Source organism: Salmo salar, chromosome 07, assembly GCF_965601325.2.
Source record: "Salmo salar chromosome 07, fSalSal1, whole genome shotgun sequence".
NCBI classification, from domain to species: domain Eukaryota; kingdom Metazoa; phylum Chordata; class Actinopteri; order Salmoniformes; family Salmonidae; genus Salmo; species Salmo salar.
Window position 1 is genome coordinate 38,193,833 of NC_138297.1, and position 24,661 is coordinate 38,218,493.

A 24,661-nucleotide genomic window follows, 5' to 3' on the forward strand; every position below is an offset into this window, starting at 1 on the left:
ATTTAGGTTCGTTCAAACATGTCAAACGTTGTATAACATAAATCTTCAGGGCGTTTTTCAACAAGAGAGCCAATAAGATTCGAGGGGGACGATTGCATTGTGTTTCAAAACGTTTCGAAAGGGGAGGGTAACCAGGGGCGTCATAATGGTGATGGCCCTCTCCGTGTGACTACGTTCCACAGCGTCTCATTCATTCAGTTTTAACAGTAGAAGGCTCAAACCAATTTGTGAAGACTGGGGACATCTAGTGGAAGCAATAGGAAGTGCTCAATGAACCATAGCTCACGGTGTGATTAATAGGCAACGTGATGAAGTTGAGTTCGCAATTCAGAATTCCACTTCCTGTTTCCATCTGTCTCGGGGTTTTGACTGCCATATGAGTTCTGTTATACTCACAGACACCATTCAAACAGTTTTAGAAACTTTAGGGTGTTTTCTATCCACAAGTATTAATTATATGCATATCCTAGCTTCTGAGTTTGAGTAGGAGGCCGTTTAAAATGGGCACGAATTTTTTTCAAAAATCGCTTTAGCGCCCCCTATCCTAGGGGAACGCCAAGAGGTTAAAGACTTTTTACTGTCTCTGTGTGTCCATCCCTTTCCAGATCCCGATGGGTCGTCAGTGTGTGGCCCACTACCGGCGGCTCCACCGCTACTGTGTCTTCTCCCACGAGGAGCTGCTCTGCAAGATGGCTGCCGACCCCGAGAGCCTGGACGTGGAGCTGGCTGCTGCAGTCTTCAGAGAGATGGGAGAGATGATGGAGGAAGAGACACGGCTCAGACAGGCCTTGCAGGAGATGGTGAGGGACAGGGCCCAGGGGGATTTCTATATAAACAACTTTTTGTCACTTTAGGAGAACTTGACACGAGGGCCAGGACAGAGAGGGTGAAGAAATGCAAGCGGGGTTTACTTGGAATACATTATGATGATACACTGTCTAACAATATGTTGACATCGCGCAATCCCAAAGATATGTTTCAAATTATTTCCTATCACCACAAAAGTGAATCAATTATGTAATTTCACATTCGTCCTTCCAGTCTAGTTGAAGTGGATTGTTTTCTGGTTGCGATTTTCCCTCTGTGTCTGCAGGGTGTGCTGTCCTCGGAGCAGGAGGTGTTTGAGCTGGTCCCTGATGACGAACGGCAGTGTCAGAAGTGTAAGACCACCTGTTTCCTGTCAGCTCTGACGTGTCCCTGCAGCCCAGAGCGTCTCGTTTGTCTGCACCACGCCAAGGAGCTATGTGACTGTCCCCTGGGAATCAAGTGTCTACGGTAAGTTACCACAGCTGTATGATATGGACAAAAGTCAATTTGGAACAATAACTTCATAACAATGTGCACCAGTTTTTAATTTATTATCCTTTAAACTATTACTAGTTTAATGGTTGTAGCTATCAATTGTCCTATTAACAATCACCCATGTTAACCTCTATGGGCTAGGTGGGACGCTAGCGTGCCACCCGTGGTGCACTCCATCAACAGCAGGTGCATTTCAAGAGCGGCAAATTTGAATCCAAATAAATGTCAAAATTCAAATTTTTCAAACATACAACTATTTTACACCCTTTGAAAGATAAACATCTCCTTAATCTAACCACGTTTTACGATTTCAAAAAGGTTTTACGGCGAAAGCATAAATTTAGAGTATGTTAGGACAGTACATTTACAAGAGTTGTGTGTAACGTTTTGTCAAGTCAAAGACAGGGTCACGAAAACCATAAAACCAGCTAAAATGATGCACTAACCTTTTACAATCTCCATCAGATGACACTCCTAGGACATTATGTTAGACAATGCATGCATTTTTAGTTCTATCAAGTTCATATTTATATCCAAAAACAGCGTTTTACTATGGCATTGATGTTGAGGAAATCGTTTCCCTCCAATAACCGGCAGTCAAGTCAGCGTCACAAATTAAATAATTAAAATTAGAAAACATTGGTAAAATATTATATTGTCATTTAAAGAATTATAGATTTACATCTCTTGAACGCAATCAACTTGCCAGATTTAAAAATAACCTTACTGGGAAATCACACTTTGCAATAATCTGAGCACTGCGCCCAGAAAAATACGCGTTGCGATACAGACTAGACGTCATGTTGGGGAGATCTAAAATCGAAAATACTATGTAAATAATCCATTACCTTTGATTCTCTTCATCAGATGTCACTTCCAGGTATCACAGGTCCATAACAAATGTAGTTTTGTTCAAAAAAGCTCATCATTTATGTCCAAAAATCTCCGTCTTGTTAGCACATGATCTAAGCCAGCCGGACTTCTCGTCATGAACGAGGGGAAAAAATATATTTCCGTTCGTTCAAACATGTCAAACGTTGTATAGCATAAATCATTAGGGCCTTTTTTAACCAGAACATGAATAATATTCAAGGTGGACGAATGCATACTCTTTTATAACGTATTGGAACGAGGGTACCCAACATGAACTCGCGCGCCAGGTGTCTAATGGGACATCATCGTTCCATGGCTCTTGTTCGGTCAGATCTCCCTCCAGAAGACTCAAAACACTTTGTAAAGGCTGGTGACATCTAGTGGAAGTAATAGGAAGTGCCAAAATATTCCTCAGCCCCTGTGTTTTTCAATGGGATAGGTTTAAAGGTAATACAACACATCAGGTATCCACTTCCTGTCAGAAAATGTCTCAGGGTTTTGCCTGCCAAATGAGTTCTGTTATACTCACAGACACCATTCAAACAGTTTTAGAAACTTTAGAGTGTTTTCTATCCATATATAATAAGTATATGCATATTCTAGTTACTGGGTAGGATTAGTAACCAGATTAAATCGGGTACATTTTTTTTATCCAGACGTGCAAATGCTGCCCCCTAGCCCTAACAGGTTAACAAACTTATTTCATTTCAAACTTCACATTTATGTAAAATAGGCTACTTATCGTAATGTGATTGGTCAAATCAAAATCAAATAAAATTGGATATATCACATGCGTGAAATCAACAGGTGTGGGCCTTACAGTGAATTGCTTATTTACAAGCCCTTAACCAACAATGCAGTTTTAAGAAAATACCACCAACAAAAAAAGGGGTAAGAATATCAAATAATTAGAGCTTCAGTAAATAACAATAGCAGGGCTATATACAAGGGGTACCGGTACAGAGTCAATGTGTGGGGTACCGGTGTCGAGGTAATTATGTACATGTAGGTAGCGTTATTAAAGTGGCTATGCATAGATGAAAACGGAGAGGAGCAGCATCGTGGGGGGGGGGCAATACAAGTAGTCTGGGTAGCCTTTTGATTAGCTGTTCAGGAGTCTTATGGTGTAGAAGCTGTTTTCGAAGCCTCTTGGACCTAGATTTGGCGCTCTGGTACCGCTTGCCGTGCTGTAGCAGAGAGAACAGTCTATGACTAGGGTGGCTGGAGTCTTTGACCATTTTTGGGGCCTTCCTCTGACACCGCCTGGTAAAGAGGTCCTGGATGGCAGGGAGCTTGGCCCCGGTGATGTACTGGGCCGTATGCACTACCCTCTGTAGTGCCTTACGGTCAGAGGCCGAGCAGTTGCCATACCAGGTAGTGATGCAACCCGTCAGGATGCTCTCGATGGTGCAGCTGTAAAACCTTTTGAGAATCTGAGGACCCATGCCAAATCTTTTCAGGCTCCTGAGGGGGAATAGGTTTTGTCGTGCCATCTTCACGACTTTCATGGTGTGCTTGGACCATGTTAGTTTGTTGGTGAGGTGGACGCCAAGGAACTTGAAGCGTTCAGCCTGCTCCACTTCAGCCCCGTTGATGAGAATGGGGGTGTGCTCGGTCCTCCTTTTCCTGTAGTCCATAATCATCTCCTTTGTCTTGATCACGTTGAGGGAGAGGTTGTTATCCTTGCACCACACGGTCAGGTCTCTGACCTCCTCCCTATAGGCTGTCTCGTTGTTGGTGATCAAGCCTACCACTTTTGTCATCAGCAAACTTAATGATGACGTTGTTGGAGTCGTGCCTAGCTGTGCAGTCATGAGAGAACAGGGAGTACAGGAGGTGGCTGAGCACGCACCGCTGAGGGGCACCCGTGTTGAGGGTCAGCGTGGCGGATGTATTGTTACCTACCCTTACCACCTGGGGGCGGCCCGTCCCGGATCCAGTTGCAGAGGGAGGTGTTTAGTCCCAGGGTCCTTAGCTTAGTGATGAGCTTTGAGGGCAATATGGTGTTGAATGCTGAGCTGTAGTCAATGAATAGCATTCTCACATAGGTGTTCCTTTTGTCCAAGTGGGAAACGGCAGTGTGGAGTGCATTAGAGATTGCATCATCTGTGGATCTGTTGGTGCGGTATGCAAATTGTAGTGGGTGTAGGGTTTCTGGGATAATGGTGTTGATGTGAGCCATGACCAGCATTTCAAAGCATTTCATGGCTACAGATGTGAGTGCTATGGGTCGGTAGTCATTTAGGCAGGTTACCTTAGTGTTCTTGGGCACAGGGACTATGGTGGTCTGCTTGAAACATGCTGGTATTAGACTCAGACAGGGAGAGGTTGAAAATGTCAGTGAAGACACTTGCCAGATGGTCAGTGCATGCTCGGAGTACACGTCCCGGTAATCCGTCTGGCCCAGCGACCTTGTGAATGTTGACCTGTTTAAAGGTCTTACTCACATCAGCTGCAGGAGAGCGTGATCACACAGTCGTCCGGAACAGCTGATACTCTCATGCATGTTTCAGTGTTACTTGCCTCGACGCGAGCTTAGAAGTTATTTAGCTCATCTGTTAGGCTCATGTCACTGGGCAGCTCTCGGCTGTGCTTCCCTTTGTAGTCTAATTGTTTGCAAGTCTTGCCACATCCGACGAGCGTCGGTGCAGTACGATTCGATCTTAGTCCTGTATTGTTGCTTTGCCTGTTTGATGGTTCGTCGGAGGGCATAGCGGGATTTCTTATAAGCTTCCGGGTTAGAGTCCCGCTCCTTGAAAGCGGCAGCTCTACCCTTTAGCTCAGTGTGAATGTTGCCTGTAGTCCATGGCTTCTGGTTGGGGTATGTACATACAGTCACTGTGCACTTATTGATAAAGCCAGTGACTGATGTGGTGTACTCATCAATGCCATCGGAAGAATCCCAGAACATATTGCACTCTGTGCTAGCAAAATAGTCCTGTAGTTTAGCATCTGCTTCATCTGACCACTTTTTTATACACCGAGTCACTGGTGCTTCCTGCTTTAATTGTTGCTTGTAAGCAGGAATCAGGAGGCGAGAGCTTTGCGAGGGAGAGCTTTGCACGCTTCTCTGTGTGTGGAGTAAAGGTGGTAGAAATTAAGTGAAACTGATTTAAGTTTCCCTTCATTTAAATCCCCGACCACTAGGGGCGCCGCCTCGCGTTCTCCTGTTTGCTTATGGCGGTATACAGCTCATTGAGTGAGGTTTTAGTGCCAGCTTCGGTCTGTGGTATGTAGACAGCTACGAAAAATACAGATGAAAACTCTCTAGGTAGATAGTGTGGTCTACAGCTTATCATGAGATACTCTACCTCAGGTGAGTAAAACCTTGAGACTTTCTTAAATATCGTGTACCAGCTATTGTTTACAAATATGCTTAGGCCCCCGCCCGTGTCTTACCAGAGGCTGCTATTCTGTCCTGCTAATGGAGTGTATAACCCGCCAGCTGTATATTCTTATTCTTCAGCCACGATTCGGTGAAACCTAACATATTACAGTTTTTAATGTCCCGGTGGTATGATATACATGCTTTCAGTCCATCCCATTTATTTTCCAGCGATTGAACATTAGCTAGCAGAACGGAAGGCAAGGGCAGATTAACCACTCGTCGCCTGATCGTCACAAGGCACCCTGATCTCTTTCCGCGAAAGCTCTGTTTCCTTTTCCAGCGAATCACAGGGATCTGGGCCTGGTTGGGTGTCTGTAGTATATCCCTCGCGTCTGACTCATTGAAGAAGAACTCCTCATTCAATTTGAGGTGAGCAATTCCAGTTCTGATGTCCAGAAGCTCTTTTTGGTCATAAGAGACGGTAACAGCATCATTATGTACAAAACAAGTTACGAACAACGTGAAAAAACAAACAAAATATCATGGTTGGTTTAGAGCCGATATGACCGCAGCCCTCCCCTCCGGCGTCATCATCATTGGTATGGTCAGCGTCGATAAAATCTTTCTTATCCTCCCAGCTCTACTAAGGAGAGGGGTGGTTGTTGGGGTGGGAGGGCAGCTCTACTGAGGAGAGAGGGGTGGGTGAGTGAATAAATACATTTAGGGGAGTTACAAGTGTCTCTGGTGAGAAGAAATGGATGGATGGCTGAATGAAGTAGAGGAGTTATGAACTCTGTACTGCTCAGAAGCCCCCGTAAGAGCCCCCTGATTAATGATAGTTGTTTTACCTGTCAAGGCATCAGTGACGACTTGGATGTAGTTTCACTGACCCAAAATAAATCTAATCTCCATTGAAAGTTGCTTTTTAACCTCTATGGGCTAGGTGGGACGCTTGCGTCCCACCTATAATGTCACATAAACCCAAACCACAGCTAAATGCAGCACTAACCTTTGATGATCTTCATCAGATGACAATCCTAGGACATTATGTTATACAATACATGCATGTTTTGTTCAATCAAGTTCATATTTATATCAAAAACCAGCTTTTTACATTAGCATGTGACTAGCATTCCCACCGAACACTTCCGGTGAATTTACTAAATTACTCACGATAAACGTTCACAAAAAACATAACAATTATTTTAAGAATTATAGATACAGAACTCCACTCGCTATGTCCGATTTTAAAATAGCTTTTCGGTGAAAGCACATTTTGCAATATTCTGAGTAGATAGCCCGGCCATCACAGGCTAGCTATTTTGACACCCACCAAGTGTGGTACTCATCAAACTCCGATTTACTATTAGAAAAGTTTGATTACCTTTGCCGTCTTCGTCAGAATGCACTCCCAGGACTTCTACTTCAATAACAAATGTTGGTTTGGTTCCAAATAATCCATAGTTATATCCAAATAGCGGCGTTTTGTTCGTGCGTTCAAGACACTATCCGATGGGTAAAGAAGGGTGACGAGCCCGACGCGTTTCGTGACGACAAATTTCAAAATATTCCATTACCGTACTTCGAAGAATGTCAACCGCTGTTTAAAATCAATTTTTATGCTATTTTTCTCGTAAAAAAGCGATAATATTCCGACCGGAAGTCATTGTTTTCGTTCAAAGAGAGAGAAAGTAAACATGGTGTCGGCTCGTGCACGCGCCTCCAGTCTCATTGTTCTCAGATCGACCACTTACAAAATGCGCTAATGTTTTTCAGCCAGGGCCTGCAAAGCCACCATTCATCTTTCTGGCGCCTTCTGAGAGCCTATGGGAGCGTTAGAAAATGTCACGTCATGCCAGAGATCCCCTGTTTTGGTTAGAGATGATCAAGAAGGCCATGAAATGGTCAGAGAGAGCGCTTCCAGTTTGGAATCTTCTCAGGTTTTGGCCTGCCAAATGAGTTCTGTTATACTCACAGACACCATTCAAACAGTTTTAGAAACTTTAGGGTATTTTCTATTTTCTATCCAAATCAAACAATTATATGCATATTCTAGTTACTGGGCAGGAGTAGTAACCAGATTAAATCGGGTACGTTTTTTATCCGGCCGTGCAAATACTGCCCCCTATCCCCAACAGGTTAATGGATGAATAGGGTTAAAATGGGTCAATTTGACCACGTATAGCAATCAATATTAAATAGATTCTGACGCTCCTCTGTCTCTTTTTATTCCAGCTACCGGTATGATCTGGAGGAGTTTCCCTCCATGCTGTATGGGGTGAAGTCCAGAGCCCAGTCCTATGACACCTGGGCCAAGCGGATCACTGAGGCCTTGGCTGCTGACCACAAGAACAAGAAAGGTAGGAGGACTATCTGTACTGTAAAGGTGGAAATACTCTGCACAATGTACTATGATACCGCATGCCTCATGTCTTTCTTTCCTGTCTGTGTCTCTGTCAATCTCCCTTTGTCAGACCTGATAGAGTTGAAGGTTCTTCTGGAGGATGCAGAGGACAGGAAGTATCCAGAGAACAGTCTGTTCCGTCGGCTCAGAGAGATGGTGAAGGAGGCCGAAACCTGCTCTTCTGTGGCCCAGGTACTGCTCAGCCGCAGGCAGAGACACAGGTCAGTAGAGTACAGATACACACACTGCTGTCATGTCACAATAAAGTTTAAATCCCTGTTCTCTACCCTTCTCCCGAATTGTGCACTTGCACACTCCACACCAGGGAATTAAAAGCATTGGGTTGGTGCCAGCATTCTCCTTTATTGTTTTTACACCATAGAATCTGTGAGGGAGAGTGTGCTAGTGCACACTTTTGGGAGAAGGGTAGCAAATCGGGACATAACCTGAAGTACCATTTAACATGTATACCTCTACCTGTGAGTAATACATCAACTCAAAGTATATGTCTCTGTATTCCAGTACCAGGCAGCATCCAGAGAGCAGCAGGAATCGTAACAAGCTGACAGTGGAGGAGCTGAAAGTCTTTGTAGAGCAGCTGTTCAAACTGCCCTGTGTCATCGGACAGGCTCGACAGGTCAATGTAAGTCCCAAACCTAATACAGTCACTGGCCCTTCTTAACTTCTTGGGGCTATGTGGGACGCTAGCGTGCCACCCGTGGTGCACCCTATCAACAGCAGGTGCATTTCAAGAGCGGCAAATTTGAAACCAAATAAATGTCAAAATTCAAATTTTTCAAACATACAACTATCTTACACCCTTTGAAAGATAAACATCTCCTTAATCTAACCACGTTGTCCGATTTCAAAAAGGTTTTACGGCGAAAGCATAAAGTTAGATTATGTTAGGAGAGTACATTGACAATAGCTGTGTGTAATGTTTTGTCAATTCAAAGACAGGCGTCACCAAAACCATAAAACCAGCTAAAATGATGCACTAACCTTTAACAATCTCCATCAGATGACACTCCTAGGACATTATGTTAGACAATAAATGCATTTTTAGTTCTATGAAGTTCATATTTATATCCAAAAACAGCGGTTTACTATGGCGTTGATGTTCAGGAAATCGTTTCCCTCCAATAACCGGCAGTCAAGTCAGCACCACAAATTAAATAATTAAAATTAGAAAACATTGGTAAAATATTATATTGTCATTTAAAGAATTAGAGATTTACATCTCTTGAACGCAATCAACTTGCCAGATTTAAAAATAACCTTACTGGGAAATCACACTTTGCAATAATCTGAGCACTGCGCCCAGAAAAATACGCTTTGCTATACAGACAAACGGCCATGTTGGAGAGATCTAAAATCGAAAATACTATGTAAATAATCCATTACCTTTGATTCTCTTCATCAGATGTCACTTCCAGGAATCCCAGGTCCATAACGAATGTAGTTTTGTTCAAAAAAGCTCATCATTTATGTCCAAAAAGCTCCGTGTTGTTAGCACATGATCTAAGCCAGCCGGACTTCTCGTCATGAACGAGGGGAAAAAATATATTTACGTTCGTTCAAACATGTCAAACGTTGTATAGCATAAATCATTAGTGCCTCTTTTAACCAGAACATGAATAATATTCAAGGTGGACGAATGCATTCTCTTTTATAACGTATTGGAACGAGGGTACCCAACATGAACTCGCGCGCCAGAGTCTAATCGGCCATCACCGTTCCAAGGCTCTTGTTCGGTCAGATCTCACAGTAAAAGACTCAAAACACTTTGTAAAGGCTGGTGACATCTAGTGGAAGCAATAGGAAGTGCCAAAACATTAGTCAACCCCTGTGTGTTTCAATGGCATAGGCTTAAAGGTAATTCAACACATCAGGTATCCACTTCCTGTCAGAAAATGTCTCAGGGTTTTGCCTGCCAAATGAGTTCTGTTATACTCACAGACACCATTCAAACAGTTTTAGAAACTTTGGGTGTTTTCTATCCATATATAATAAGTATATGCATATTCTAGTTACTGGGTAGGATTAGTAACCAGATTAAATCGGGTACGTTTTTTTATCCAGCCGTGAAAATACTGCCCCCTAGCCCCAACAGGTTAAGAGATGTACAGTAATTCTCCTCCTCTGACATCCTACTCTATTTGTATTATATCACTGAAGTTGACCTGTCCCCAAACCAGTATTAGTTGATTAGTATTGATTGTTAGTATTTAACACCATATCCCTCATCCCTTCATCCCGCTCTCCCTCCCTCCACAGGAGTTACTAGAGAACGTGGAGGACTTCCATGAGAGAGCCCAGGTAGCCCTGGCTGACGAGCTGCCTGACTCCTCCAAGCTGCAGGCCCTGCTAGACCTGGGTGGAGGTCTGGATGTGGAACTACCTGAGCTTCCCAGGCTCAAACAGGAGCTGCAGCAGGCCCGCTGGCTGGATGAGGTGATGACTGATGATATTATTGTACATTAGCGTAGTGTTTTACCTCATTTGTTTGTGCTTTCTTCAGCAGTCTATGGGAGAGGAAAAATATTTAATTGAAACATTTTGTTATCATTAGGTGCGGGTGACGCTGGTAGAGCCCCACCGGGTGACCCTGGAGCTGATGAAGCGGCTGATAGACTCTGGGGTGGGGCTGGCACCACACCATGCTGTGGAGAAGGCCATGGCTGAGTTGCAGGAGATACTCACTGTGTCAGAGAGATGGGAGGACAAGGCCCGCGCATGCCTACAGGCCAGGTAATGAAGATACACATTACACACCTATGGAACAGTTCTCTCATTTGCCTACAGGCCAGGTAAATGAGAATATCACAATGCTTTTCTTAAGTCACCTCAAATCAGATTCTATTGGTCACATACACATGGTTAGCAGATGTTATTGCGATTGTAGGGAAATGCTTATGCTTCTAGCTTATGCAGCAGTATCTAACAGGAAATATCTAACAATTCCACAACAAAACCTAATACACACAATCTAGTAAAGGAATGGGATGAGAATATATATATAAATATAACATATATGGATAAGCAGTGACAGAGCAGCTAAGATATAATAGAAAATAAAGAATAGCTAGTGAATGATACAGTATATACACTACTGTTCAAAAGTTTGGGTTCACTTAGAAATGTCCTTGTTTTCCATGAAAACCTACATGAAATGAGTTGGAAATAGTCAACACGTTGACAACATTATAAATAATGATTTTTAATTGAAATAGTGTCCTTCAAACTTTGCTTTCGTCAAAGAATCCTCCGTTTGTAGCAATTACAGCCTTGCAGACCTTTGGCATTCTAGTTGTCAATTTGTTGAGGTAATCTGAAGAGATTTCACCCCATGCCCCCTGAAGTACCTCCCACAAGTTGGATAAGCTTGATGGACAATTCTTACGTACCATACGGTTAAGCTGCTCCCACCACAGCTCAATAGGGTTGAGATCCGGTGACTGTTCTGGCCAATAGACAGAATACCAGCTGACTGCTTCTTCCCTAAATAGTTATTGTGTAGTTTGGAGCTGTTGTCCTGTAGTAGGAGGAAATTGGCTCCAATTAAGCGCCATCCACAGGGTATAGCATGGCGTTGCAAAATGGAGTGATAGCCTTCCTTCTTCAAGATCCCGTTTACCCTGTACAAATCTCCCACTTTACCAACACCAAAGCACCCCCAAACATCACAATGCCTCCACCATGCTTGACAGATGGCGTCAAGCACTCCTCTAGCATCTGTTCCTTTTTTCTGCGTCTCACGAATGTTCTACTTTGTGATCCAAACACCTCAACTTTGATTCGTCAGACCATGACACTTTTTTCCTATCTAGCTCTGTCCAGTGTCTGTGTTATTATGCCCATCTTAATCTTTTCTTTTTATTGGCCAGTCTGAGATATGGCTTTTTCTTTGCAACTCTGCCTAGAAGGCCAGCATCCCGGAGTCGCCTCTTCACTGTTGACGTTGAGACTGGTGTTTTACGGGAACTATTTAATGAAGCCGCCAGTTGAGGACTTGTGAGCCGTCTGTTTCTCAAACGAGACACTCTAATGTACTTGCCCTCTTGCTCAGTTGTGCACCGGGCCTCCCGCTCTTTCTATTCTGGTTAGAGCCAGTTTGAGCTGTTCTGTGAAGGGAGTAGTACACAGCGTTGTACTAGATCTTCAGTTTCTTGGCAATTTCTCGCATGGAAAAGCCATTTCTCAGAACAAGAATAGACAGATGCGTTTCAGATTAAAGGTCTTTGTTTCTGGGCATTTTGAGCCTGTAATCGAAACCCCAAATGCTGATGCTCCAGATACTCAACTAGTTTAAAGAAGGCCAGTTTTATTTCTTCTTTAATCAGGACAACAGTTTTCAGCTGTGCTAACATAATTGCAAAAGGGTTTTCTAATGATCAATTAGTCTTTTAAAATGATAAACTTGAATTAGCTAATACAACGTGCCATTGGAACACAGGAGTGATGGTTGCTGATAATGGGCCTCTGTACGCCTATGTAGATATTCCATAAAAAAATGTGTTTCCAGCTACAATAGTCATGTACAACATTAACAATGTCTACACTGAATTTCTGATCAATTTGATAGTTTAATGGTAAAAAAATGTGCTTTTCTTTCAAAAACAGACATTTCTAAGTGACCCCAAACTTTTGAACAGTAGTGTACATATGAGATGAGTAATGTGAGATATGTAAACATTCTTAAAATGGCATTATTAAAGTGACTATTGTTCCATTTATTAAAGTGGCCAATGATATTAAGTCTGTAGGTTGGCAGCCGCCTCTGTGCTAGGTCTGGCTGTTTAACAATCTGATGGCCTTGAGATTGAAAAACAGCTTTTATTGCTCTGTCCCAGCTTTGCACCTGTACTGACCTTGCCTTCTGAATGGAAGCGGGGTGAACAGGTAGTGGCTCGGGTGGTTTTTGTCCTTTATAATCTTTTTTACCTTCCGGTGATATCATGTGTTTTTGGTGTCCGGGAGGGCAGGTAGTTTGTCCCCGGAGATGCGTTGTGCAGACTCGCACTACCCTCTGAAGAGCCTTGCTGTTGTGGGCGGTGCAGTTGCCGTACCAGGCTGTGATACAGCCCGACAGGACGCCCTCGATTGTGCATCTGTAAAAGTTTGTCAGGGTTTTGGGTGACAAGCAAAATAAATTCAGCCTCTTGAGGTTGAAGAGGCGCTGTTGCGCCGCTTTCACCACACTGACTGTGTGCGTGGGGCTATTTCAGGTTCTCCGTGATGTGTACGCCGAGGAACTTAAAACTTTCTTCCTCCACTACTGTCCCGTCAATGTGGATAGGGGGGATGCTCCCTCTGCTGTTTCCTGAAGTCCACGATCATCTCCTTTGTTTTGTTGACGTTGAGTGAGAGGTTATTTTCCTCACACCGCACTCCAAGTGCCCTCACCACCTTCCTGTAGGCTGTCTCGTCATTGTTGGTAATCAAGTCTACCACTGTAGAGTCGTCTGCAAACTTGATGATTCAGTTGGAGGCATGCTTCGCCACGCAGTCGTGGGTGAACAGGGAGTACAGGAGAGGGCTGAGAATACACCCTTGTGGTGCCCCAGTGTTGAGGATCAGCGGAGTGGAGATATTTCCTACCTTCACCACCTGGGGGCAGACTATCAGGAAGTCCAGGACCCAGTTGCACAGGGCGGGGTAGAGACCCAGGGTCTCGAGCTTAATGATGAGTTTGGAGGGAACTGTGGAGTTGAGTGCTGAGCTATGGTCAATGAACAGCATTCTTACATGGGTATTCTTCTTGTCCAGATGGGATCGGGCAGTGTTCAGTGTGATGGCGATTGCATTGTCTGTGGACCTATTGGGGTGGTAAGCAAATTGTAGTGTGGTCGATGTCCGCGACGGGGCTTGTTTTTATTTTGGTATCCGTGATTGTGAACCCTGCCACATACGTCTCGTGTTTGAGGCGTTGAATTGCGACTCCACTTTGTCTCTATACTGACTCTTTGCTTGTTTTATTGCCTTACGCAGGGAATAACTACACTGTTTGTATTCAGCCATTTTTCTAGTCGCCTTGCCATGATTAAATGCGGTAAGTGCATTCAGTTTTGCGCGAATGCTGCCATCAATCCACGGTTTCTGGTTAGGGAAGGTTTTAATAGTCACAGTGGGTACATCATCTCCTATACACTTCCCTATAAACTCGCTCACCGAGTCAGCGTATACGTCAATGTTGTTATCTGAGGCTACCCGGAACGTATCCCAGTCCATGTGATTAAAGCAATCTTGAAGCATGGAATCCGATTGGTCAGACCAGCGTTGGATAGACCTAAGCACGGGTGCTTCCTGTTTTAGTTTTGCCGATAGGAGGGGAGCAACAAGATGGAGTCATGGTCGGATTTGCCAAAAAGAGGGCAGGGGAGGGCCTTGTATGTATCGCGGAAGTTAGTGTAGCGGTGGTCGAGTATGTTACTCACTTGTGTACTGCAATCGATATGCTGATAGAATTTTGGTAGTACGATAACCAAGGATTTCTCTTGGGAGATAATATGGTCGGCATTTGATTGTGAGGATTTCGAGGTTAGGTGAACAAAAGGACTTGAATTCCTGTATGTTGTTACAATTACACCATGAGTCGTTAATCATGAACCATACACACCCGCCCTTCTTACCAGAGAGATGTTTGTTCCTGTCGGTGCGATGCACTGAAAATCCTGTTGGCTGTACGGACTCCGACAGCACGTCTCCAGCTAGCCATGTCTCTGTGAAACAGAGTGTTACAATCCCGGATATCTCTTTGGAAAGTAACTCTTGCCCTAATTTCGTCGACTTTGTTAACTAGGGACGGGACATTAGCGAGTAATATACTCTGAAGCGGTGGGTGGTGTGCGAGTAACCGAAGCCGCACTAGAAGACTGCTCCGGCACCCTCTCCTCCGTCTGCGTTGTTTTCGGTCGGCCTCTGGATTCAGTTGAAATGCCCTGGGAGGTGCAGACAAAGGCTCTGATTTGGGGAAGTCGTATTCCTGGTCGTAGTGCTGGTAAGTTGACGTCTCTGATATCCAAAAGTTCTTCCCGGCTGTATGTAATAACACAACACTTTCTGGGCTAACGATGTAAGAAATAATACATATAAAAACAAAATACTGCGCAGTTTCTTAAGGATTTGAAGTGAAGCTGCCCTCTCTCGACCCAAGCATATGCCTAAAGCTTTGGTGTCGTGCTTGGGTCGTGTTCAATAGCGTACACCTTCGCAAAAATGTTTGGCAAATCGGTCTTCTTACTGGACAAGTTCAGGTAGTACCACTCGGTTTTATCCTTTCTGAACGTGACCCAATTCCTGTATTGCATCAAAGGATGCCTGTAACTGTGAGATGATGAATTTCTCTAAATCTATTATTTCTTGTCGCTTTCCTCCCCCAGGCCTCGGCACAGCATGCTAGCCCTGGAGAGCATCATGATAGAGGCCAGGAACATACCGGCCTACCTACCCAACGTCCTGGCCCTCCGAGAGGCTCTGCACAAGGCCAAAGAGTGGAGTGCCAAGGTGGATGCCATTCAGGTAGTGTCGCGTCGCACGGTAATGACTAAGTATAGATTCAATTTGTGATGTATATAGATGTAGCTACAGGATAGACGGGCATCTCTCTATTTGTCTTTGATGCGCTCGGCTCTGTTTATACGCAACGGAATGGCCTGATCATTTGTTAGGAGCTTACATTAGCTATGTTTCCATCAATTTGTCGAAAGATTTTCAAGCGGGGGCATCCCGAGTGGCATTGCAGTCTCAGGAACTGGATTGCAGTTCTTGAGGCCTCACTACAGCCCCGGGTTCGATCCTAGGCTGCGTCACAGCTGGCCGTGACCGGGAGAACCATGAGGCGGCACACAATTGGCCCAGTGTCGTCGGGTTTGGCTGGCCGGGATTTCCTTGTCCCATCGCACTCTAGCGACCGGCTTTGGTCACATCGTACGGGAGTTGCAGCGATGAGACAAAACTGTAACTACCAATTGGATATCACGGAATTGGGGGACGTCGACTAATATTCTAATTTTGGAACACCAAAAAATATGCACATTCTACCAGCAAAGGTCTGTTTCCAGCAAACTGTCTTCTTGCGAGTCAAAAGCTGTGCTTAACCTCTCTAGGGGGTGTGGGACGCTACTGTCCCACCTGGCCAACATCCAGTAAAATTGCAGAGCGCCAAATTCAAAAACAGAAATACTCATTATAAAAATTCATGAAACATACAAGTGTTATACATCGGTTTAAAGATTAACTTCTTGTTAATCCAACCACGGTGTCAGATTTCAAAAAGACTATGCGCGAAAGCAAACCATGCGATTTTTCTCAGAACAGCGCCCAGCAGACAAATCATTACAAACAGTAACCAGCCAAGTAGACGAGTAACAAAAGTCAGAAATAGCGATAAAATGAATCACTTACCTTTGATCTTCATATGGTTACACTCACAAGTCTCCCAGTTACCCAATACATTTTAGTTTTGTTCGATCAAGTCCCTCTTTATATCCAAAAACCTCAGTTTTTGTTCAGTAATCCACTGTCTCAAACAACATCCGGTGAAATTGCAGAGCGTGAAACTCAACAAAACAGAAATTCTCATAATAAACATACATAAAAGATACAAATGTTATACACCAGCTTAAAGATAAACTTCTTGTTAATCCAACAGCTGTGTCAGATTTCAAAAAGGCTTTACGGCGAAAGCAAACCATGCGATTATCTGAGAACAGCGCCCAGCAGACAAATCATTACAAACAGTTAGCAGCCAAGAAGAGGAGTAACAAAGTCAGAAATAGCGATAAAATTGATCACTTACCTTTGATGATCTTCATATGGTAGCACTCCCAGGACTCCATGTTACACAATAAATGTTTGTTTTGTTCGATAAATTCCCTCTTTATATCTAAAAACCTCTGTTTTGTTTGTGCGTTTTGTTCAGTAATCCTTTGGAACAAAGCGCGGTCACCGCATGCAGACGAAAAATCAGAAAAGTACCATAAAAGTTTGTAGAAACATGTCAAACGATGTTTATAATCAATCCTCAGGTTGTTTTTGTCATAAATAATCGATCATATTTCAACCGGACAATAGCTTCGTCAATAGAATTCATGTCTGGAAATTTCCACTGTCCTCTCATTGAAAGTGGTGTTCCTCCCTCATTTTTTAGAGTAAAAGCCTGAAACAATGCCTCAAGACTGGCCACATGTAGTGGAAGCCATAGGGATCGTGAACTGCGTCATAGGTCTTTGTATGGTGGATAAGCTTTCAATGGAGAAACAGGCATTTCAAAATAAAGGCACTTCCAGGATGGATTTTCCTCAGGTTTTTGCCTGCCATATCAGTTCTGTTATACTCACACACATTATTTTTACAGTTTTGGAAACTTTAAAGTGTTTTCTATCCAAATCTACCAATTTATATGCATATCTTAGCTTCTGGACCTGAGTAGCTGGCAGTTTACTTTGGGCAGGCTTTTCATCCAAAATTCCAAATGCTGCCCCCTACCCTAGTGAGGTTAACCTGTCTGGGCTAGGGGGCAGTATTTTCACAGCCGGATGAAAAACGTACAGGTTACTACTCTGGCTCAGAAACTAGAATATGCATATTATAGTAGATTTGGATAGAAAACACTCTAAAGTTTCTAAAACTGTTTGAATGGTGTTTGTGAGTATAACAGAACTCATATGGCAGGCAAAAACCTGAGAAAAAATCCAACCAGGAAGTGGATTGTAGTTTTTTCAAGACTGGGCCTATTGATTATACAGTGACTTAGGGTTCAATTTGCATTTCCTAAGGCTTCCACTAGATGTCAACAGTCTTTAGAACGTGTTTCAGGCTTTTGCAGTCAACAGAGAGCGAACAAGACCTCCTGGAGTCTGATGACCGAGAGAATGACAGGGCACAATTACGCGCGTTCACGTGAGGAGGTAGCTGTGTTCCATAACGTTTTTCAAGACATTGGAATCGTCCTGTTGGAATATTACTGAAGTTTTACGTTAAAAAGGCCCTAAAGAATGATGTTTTACAACGTTTGACATGTTTCAACGAACGTAAATATAACTTTTTGTCGTGAAATTTTCGGCGCGCTTCCTACATTTGGAGTAGCTTACTGAATGCGCAAACAACAAGGAGTTATTTGGACATAAATTATGGACTTTATCGAACAAAACAAAATTTATTGTTGGATTCCTGGAAGTGCCTTCTGATGAAGATCATCAAAGGTAAGTGAATATTTCGAATGCTATTTATGATTTTAGATGACTCCAAAATGGCGGGTATCTGTATTGCCTGGTGTATTTTTCTGAGCGCCGTACTCAGATTATTGCAAAGTGTGCTTTCCTCGTGAAGCTTTTTTGAAATCTGTCACAGCGGTTGCATAAAGGAGATGTTCATCTATAATTCTTTGAATAAGTTTAATATTTTATCAACGTTTATGATGAGTATTTTTGTAAATTGTTGTGCTGATTCACCGGAAGTATTGGAGGCAAAATATTTTCTGAACGTCACGCACCAATGTAAAATGCTGTTTTTGGATATAAATATGAACGTTATCGAACAAAACATACATGTATTGTGTAACATAATGTCCTAGGAGTGTCATCTGATGAAGATCGTCAAAGGTTAGTGCTTCATTTTGCTGTGTTTTGGGTTTTATTGACACGTGTCCTTGCTTGTAAAATGGCTGTGTGATTATTTTTGTCTATGTACTCTCCTAACATAATCTAATGTTTTACTTTCGCCTTTTTGAAATCAGACGGTGTGGTTACATCAAGGAGACGTGTATCTTTAAAATGGTGTAAAATAGTCGTATGTTTGAGAAAGTAGAATTATGACATTTTGTTGTTTTTGAATTTGCCGCCTTGATATTTCACTGGCTGTGTCCCGCAGGTGGGACGCCACCCTCCCACCTAGCCCATAGAAGTTAATGACGTAGTGCAAATAAAAAGCACAACTTTTCATTTACAGTTGAAGTTGGAAGTTTACATACACCTTAGCCAAATATATTTAAACTCATTTTTTTCACAATTCCTAACATTTAATCCTAGTAACAATTCCCTTTCTTAGGTCAGTTAGGATCACCACTTTATTTTAAGAATGTGAAATGATAGTGTAGAGTGATTTTATTTCAGATTTTATTTCTTTCATCACATTCCCAGTGGGTCAGAAGTTTACATGCACTCAATTAGTATTTGGTGTGTCAAACGTTTCGGGTTGCCTTCCACAAGCTTCCCACAATAAGTTGGGTGAATTTTGGTCCATTCCTCCTGACAGAGCTGGTGTAACTGAGTCAGGTTTGTAGGCCTCCTTCCTCGCACACGCTTTTTCAGTTCTGCCCACAAATTTTCAATAGGATTGAGATCAAGGCTTAGTGATGGCCACTCCAATACCTTGACTTTGTTGTCCTTAAGCCATTTTGGAAGTACACTTGGGGTCATTGTCCATTTGGAAGACCCATTTACGACCAAGCTTTAACTTCCTGGCTGATGTCTTGAGATGTAGCTTCACTATATCCACATCATTTTCCTACCTCATGATGCCATCTATTTTGTGAAGTGCACCAGTCCCTCCTGCAGCAAAGCACCCCCACAACATGATGCTGCCACCCCTGTGCGTCACGGTTGGGATGGTGTTCTTCGGCTTGCAAGCATCCCCCTTTAACCTCCAAACATAATGATAGTCATTATGGCCAAACAGTTCTATTTTTGTTTCATCAGACCAGAGGACATTTCTCCAGAAATTACGATCTTTGTCCCCATGTGCAGCTGCAAACCGTAGTCTGGCTTTTTTTATGGCGTTTTTGGAGCAGTGGCGGCTTCCTTGCTGAGCGGCCTTTCAGGTTATGTTGAAATAGGACTCATTTTACTGTGGATATAGATACTTCTGTACCTCCAGCATCTTCACAAGGTCCTTTGCCGCTGTTGTCCCATGGTGTTTATGCTTGCGTACTATTGTTTGTACAGATGAAAGTGGTACCTTAAGATGTTTGGAAATTGCTCCCAAGGATGAACCAGACTTGTGGTGGTCTACAATTTGTTTTCTGAGGTCTTGGCTGATTTTTTTTTATTTTCCCATGATGTCAAGCAAAGAGGCACTCGGTTTAGGCCTTGAAATACATCCACAGGTACACCTCAAATTGACTCAAATTATGTCAATTAGCCTATTAGCTTCTAAAGCCATGACAACATTTTCTGGAATTTTCCAAGCTGTTTAAATGCACAGTCAACGTAGTGCATATAAACTTCTGACCCACTGGAATTGGGATACAGTGAATTATAAGTGAAATAATCTGTCTGTAAACAATTGTTGGAAAAATGACGTGTCATGCACAAAGTAGATGTCCTAACCGACTTGCCAAAACTATAGTTTAACAAGAAATTTGTGGAGTGGTTGAAAAACGAGTTTTAATGAATCCAACCAAAGTGTATGTAAACTTCCTACTTCAACTGTACCTAATAAAAAAACAGACGTGCGACGTGTTTCCATCCCAATTTTTAACTCTGTCGATGGTTTGCCACAAAGTCTGAGAGAAACAGCAAATGTGCCCAATCTGGTTTTTGGCACGTGCTCTCTTGTCAACAGCTCGCAGATACAGAGCACTGGGTAGGCTTTATGATGAGGTTATGGATAAGAGTGAGATCATTTTTATTTATTGACAGCCAAGCACAGATCATGCCACCAGCATAAAATTAAGACCCTCAATATTTATTGGAAAGAAGCATCAAGCTCATCACTGTGCACATTCACCACCCTCTAAAGTTCATAATTTATGTAATATGTAGAATAATAAACTGTGCAGTGTGCATGCTTTTCCAAGTCATAGTGGGAGGACCACACAACCATATTATTTACTGTGACATGATGGTTATCCGCATCAAAGCGTTTCCGCTGCATTTGTCCTATTTATCTATTTTACCGACAAAACAATTATCCCGTCAAGTGTATTTTTGTTCTGTCGACATTTGGAAAGTTTACAGGCAATTGTACTGTTTCCATCAGGCCTGTCATGAGTTTTATTTTTTTCTGACTGGAAATTGACTTGCATATAAATAGTTGGTTGGAAACATGGTTATTGTTAAGTTTGTAATTTATCTTATTGTCAGAACATGAATGATACATGTGCATACTGTGCGATGCATTATTATTATATATTTTTTTAATTGATAATGATGATTAATTTCCTTGTATGTTTCCCCCATATGTCTCACTACCTTCAGTGTGGCAGTAACTATGCATACCTGGAGCAGCTGGAGAGCCTGCTGGCGAGGGGTCGCTCCATCCCCATCCGGCTGGACCCCCTGCCCCAGGTCGAATCCCAGGTGGCCTCAGCCCGCGCCTGGAGGGAGCGGACCGCACGCACATTCCTCAAGAAGAACTCCACCTACACCCTGCTACAGGTAAGACATAATACCCTAGGTTGGGCTGTACCTAGGCATTGGGAAATCATGGATGAGTATGTCGCTGAGATGGGGGTTTAATGGATTTATCTAATCAAGCAGCCCTTTTCAGACTATGCTGACAAGAGGTCGACCGATTATGCTTTTTCAACGCCAATACCGATTATTGGAGGACCAAAAAAGCCGATACCGATTTAATCGGACGATTTCTTATATATATTTTTTCTTTCTTTTTTAACATTTTATTTGTAATAATGACAATTACAACAATACTGAATGAACACTTATTTTAACTTTAATATAATACATCAATAAAATAAATTTAGCCTCAAATAAATAATGAAACATGTTCAATTTGGTTTAAATAATGCAAAAACAAAGTGTTGGAGAAGAAAGTAAAAGTGCAATATGTGCCATGTAAGAAAGCTAACTTTTAAGTTCCTTGCTCAGAACATGAGATAATATAAAAGCTGATGGTTCCTTTTAACATGAGTCTTCAATATTCCCAGGTAAGAAGTTTTAGGTTGTAGTTATTATAGGAATAACAGGACTATTTTTCTCTATACGATTTGTATTTCATATACCTTTGGATGTTCTTATAGGCACTTTAGTATTGCCAGTATAGCTTCCGTCCCTCTCCTCGCTCCTACCTGGGCTCGAACCAGAAACACATCGACAACAGCCACCCTCGAAGCAGCGTTACCCATGCAGAGCAAGGGGAACAACTACTCCAAGTCTCAGAGCGAGTGACATTTTAAACGCTATTAGCGCACACCCCGCTAACTAGCTAGCCATTTCACATCGGTTACACCAGCCTAATCTTGGGAGTTGATAGGCTTGAAGTCATAAACAGCGCAATGCTTGAAGCACTGCGAAGAGCTGCTGGCAAAACGCACGAAGGTGCTGTTTGAATGAATGCTTACGAGCCTGCTGGTGCCTACCACCACTCAGTCAGACTGCTCTATCTAATCATAAACTTAATTATAATATAATAAACACACAGAAATACGAGCCTTAGGTCATTAATATGGTCGAATCCGGAAACTATCATCTCGAAAACAAAACGTTTATTCTTTCAGTGAAATACGGAACCGTTCTGTATTTTATCTAACGGGTGGCATCCCTAAGTCTAAATATTCCTGTTACATTGCACAACCTTCAATGTATGTCATAATTACATACAATTCTGGCAAATTAGTTAGCAACGAGCCAGGCGGCCCAAACGGTTGCATATACCCTGACTCTGCATGCAATGAACGCAAGAGAAGTGACACAATTTCACTTGGTTAATATTGCCTGCGAACCTGGATTTCTTTTAGCTAAATATGCAGGTTTAAAAATATATACTTGTGTATTGATTTTAAGAAAGACATTGATGTTTATGGTTAGGTACACGTTGGAGCAATGACAGTCCTTTTTCGCGAATGCGCACCGCATCGATTATATGCAACGCAGGACAGGCTAGATAAACTAGTAATATCATCAACCATGTGTAGTTAACTAGTGATTATGATTGATTGATTGATTTTTATAAGATAAGTTTAACCTCTCTAGGGGAGGTGGGATGAAATCGTCCCACACTATTCAACAGCCAGTGACAAATCAGAGCGCCAAATTTAAAATCACAAAATGTCATAATTCAAAGTTCTCAAACATAGGACTATTTTACAGATACACTTCTCCTGAATCGAACCACGTTGTCCGATTTCCAAAAGGCTTTACAGCGAAAGCAAAACATTAGATTATGTTAGGAGAGTACATAGACACAAAAAACCACACGGCCATTTTCATCTTCATCAGATGATTTATATCAAAAACCAGCTTTTACATTAGCATGTGATGTTAAGAACTAGCATACCCATCAAACTTCCGGTGAATTTACTAAATTACTCACGATAAACGTTCACAAAATACATAACAATTATTTTAATAATTATATATACAGAACTCCTTTATGCAATCGCTATGTCCGATTTTAAAATAGCTTTTCGGCGAAAGCACATTTTGCAATATTCTGAGTACATAGCCCGGCCATCACGGCTAGCTATTTTGACACCCACCAAGTTTGGGACAACCTAAACTAAGAATTACTATTAGAAAAATTGGATTACCTTTGCTGTTCTTCGTCAGAATGCACTCCCAGGACTTCTACTTCAACAACAAATGTTGTTTTGGTTCCAAATAATCCATAGTTATATTCAAATAGCTCCCTTTTGTTCGTGCTTTCAGGTCACTATCCGAAGACGCGCGAGCGCATTTCGGGACCAAAAACTTCTAAATATTCCATTACCGTACTTCGAAGCATGTCAAACGCTGTTTAAAATCAATTTTTATGCTATTTTTCTCGTAAAATAGCGATAATATTCCAACCGGGCGACGTTGTATTCATTCAAAGGCTGAAAGAAAAAAATTGAAAATTCTTGTGAACGTGCCTCTCTCACTGTCCCCAGGCTGACCACTCACACATTCTCCTGCTGTTATTCGCCCAGAGACAGCAGAGACTTCTCAGGTTTTGGCCTGCCATATGAGTTCTGTTATACTCACAGACACCATTCAAACAGTTTTATAAACTTTTGTGTTTTCTATCCAAATCTACTAATTATATGCATGTTCTAGTTTCTGGGCAGGAGTAGTAACCAGATTAAATCGGGTACGTTTTTTTATCCGGCCGTGCAAATACTGCCCCCTATCCCAAACAGGTTAATGCTAGCTAGCAACTTACCTTGGCTTCTTACTGCATTCACGTCACAGGCAGGCTCCTCGTGGAGTGCAATGTAAAGCAGGTGGTTAGAGCGTTGGACTAGTTAACCGTAAGGTTGCAAGATTGAATCCTCGAGCTGACAAGGTAAAAATCTGTTGTTCTGCCCCTGAACAAGGCAGTTAACCCACCGTTCCTAGGCCGTCATTGAAAATAAGAATGTGTTCTTAACTGACTTGCCTAGTTAAATAAAGGTGTAAAAAAATACAGGACAGCGGAGTCAATCACCACCTTCCGGAGACACCTGAAACCCCACCTCTTTAAATAGGATAAAGTAATCCTTCTAACCCCTCCTTAAAAGATTTAGATGCACTATTGTAAAGTGGTTGTTCCACTGGATATTATAAGGTGAATGCACCAATTTGTAAGTCGCTCTGGATAAGAGCGTCTGCTAAATGACTTAAATGTAAATGTAAAATAATTTAATCGGTGTCCAGAAATACCGATTACCGATTGTTATGAAAACTTGAAATCGGCCCTAATTAATCGCCCATTCCGATTAATCGGTCGACCTCTAATGCTGACCCCAGAGTGCAATATTATATATTTGCGTAAGCTATGTAGAATGGTGCAGAAGTTGGTGGACCACCATACGCAGATTGTTGTGAATTCCATCT

At 42.4% G+C, this 24,661-nt stretch overlaps 1 protein-coding gene across 13 annotated transcripts in view; it reads left to right on the forward strand.

Moving 5' to 3' along the window:
- The window catches only part of LOC106609087 (lysine-specific demethylase 5A), a 95,034-nt gene that overhangs the window by 56,607 nt on the left and 13,766 nt on the right, over positions 1 to 24,661 (forward strand). For 12 of the 13 annotated variants that reach the window (XM_082977576.1, XM_082977574.1, XM_082977566.1 and 9 more), the window contains 9 exons: positions 606 to 800; positions 1,094 to 1,275; positions 7,739 to 7,863; positions 7,978 to 8,128; positions 8,430 to 8,550; positions 10,185 to 10,361; positions 10,480 to 10,658; positions 15,290 to 15,446; positions 21,107 to 21,286. In XM_082977576.1, coding sequence (XP_082833702.1) covers positions 606 to 800; positions 1,094 to 1,275; positions 7,739 to 7,863; positions 7,978 to 8,128; positions 8,430 to 8,550; positions 10,185 to 10,361; positions 10,480 to 10,658; positions 15,290 to 15,446; positions 21,107 to 21,286 — 1,467 coding nt within the window. The remainder of the gene's footprint in view (positions 1 to 605; positions 801 to 1,093; positions 1,276 to 7,738; positions 7,864 to 7,977; positions 8,129 to 8,429; positions 8,551 to 10,184; positions 10,362 to 10,479; positions 10,659 to 15,289; positions 15,447 to 21,106; positions 21,287 to 24,661) is intronic. The other variant, XM_082977570.1, reaches the window with a different exon arrangement.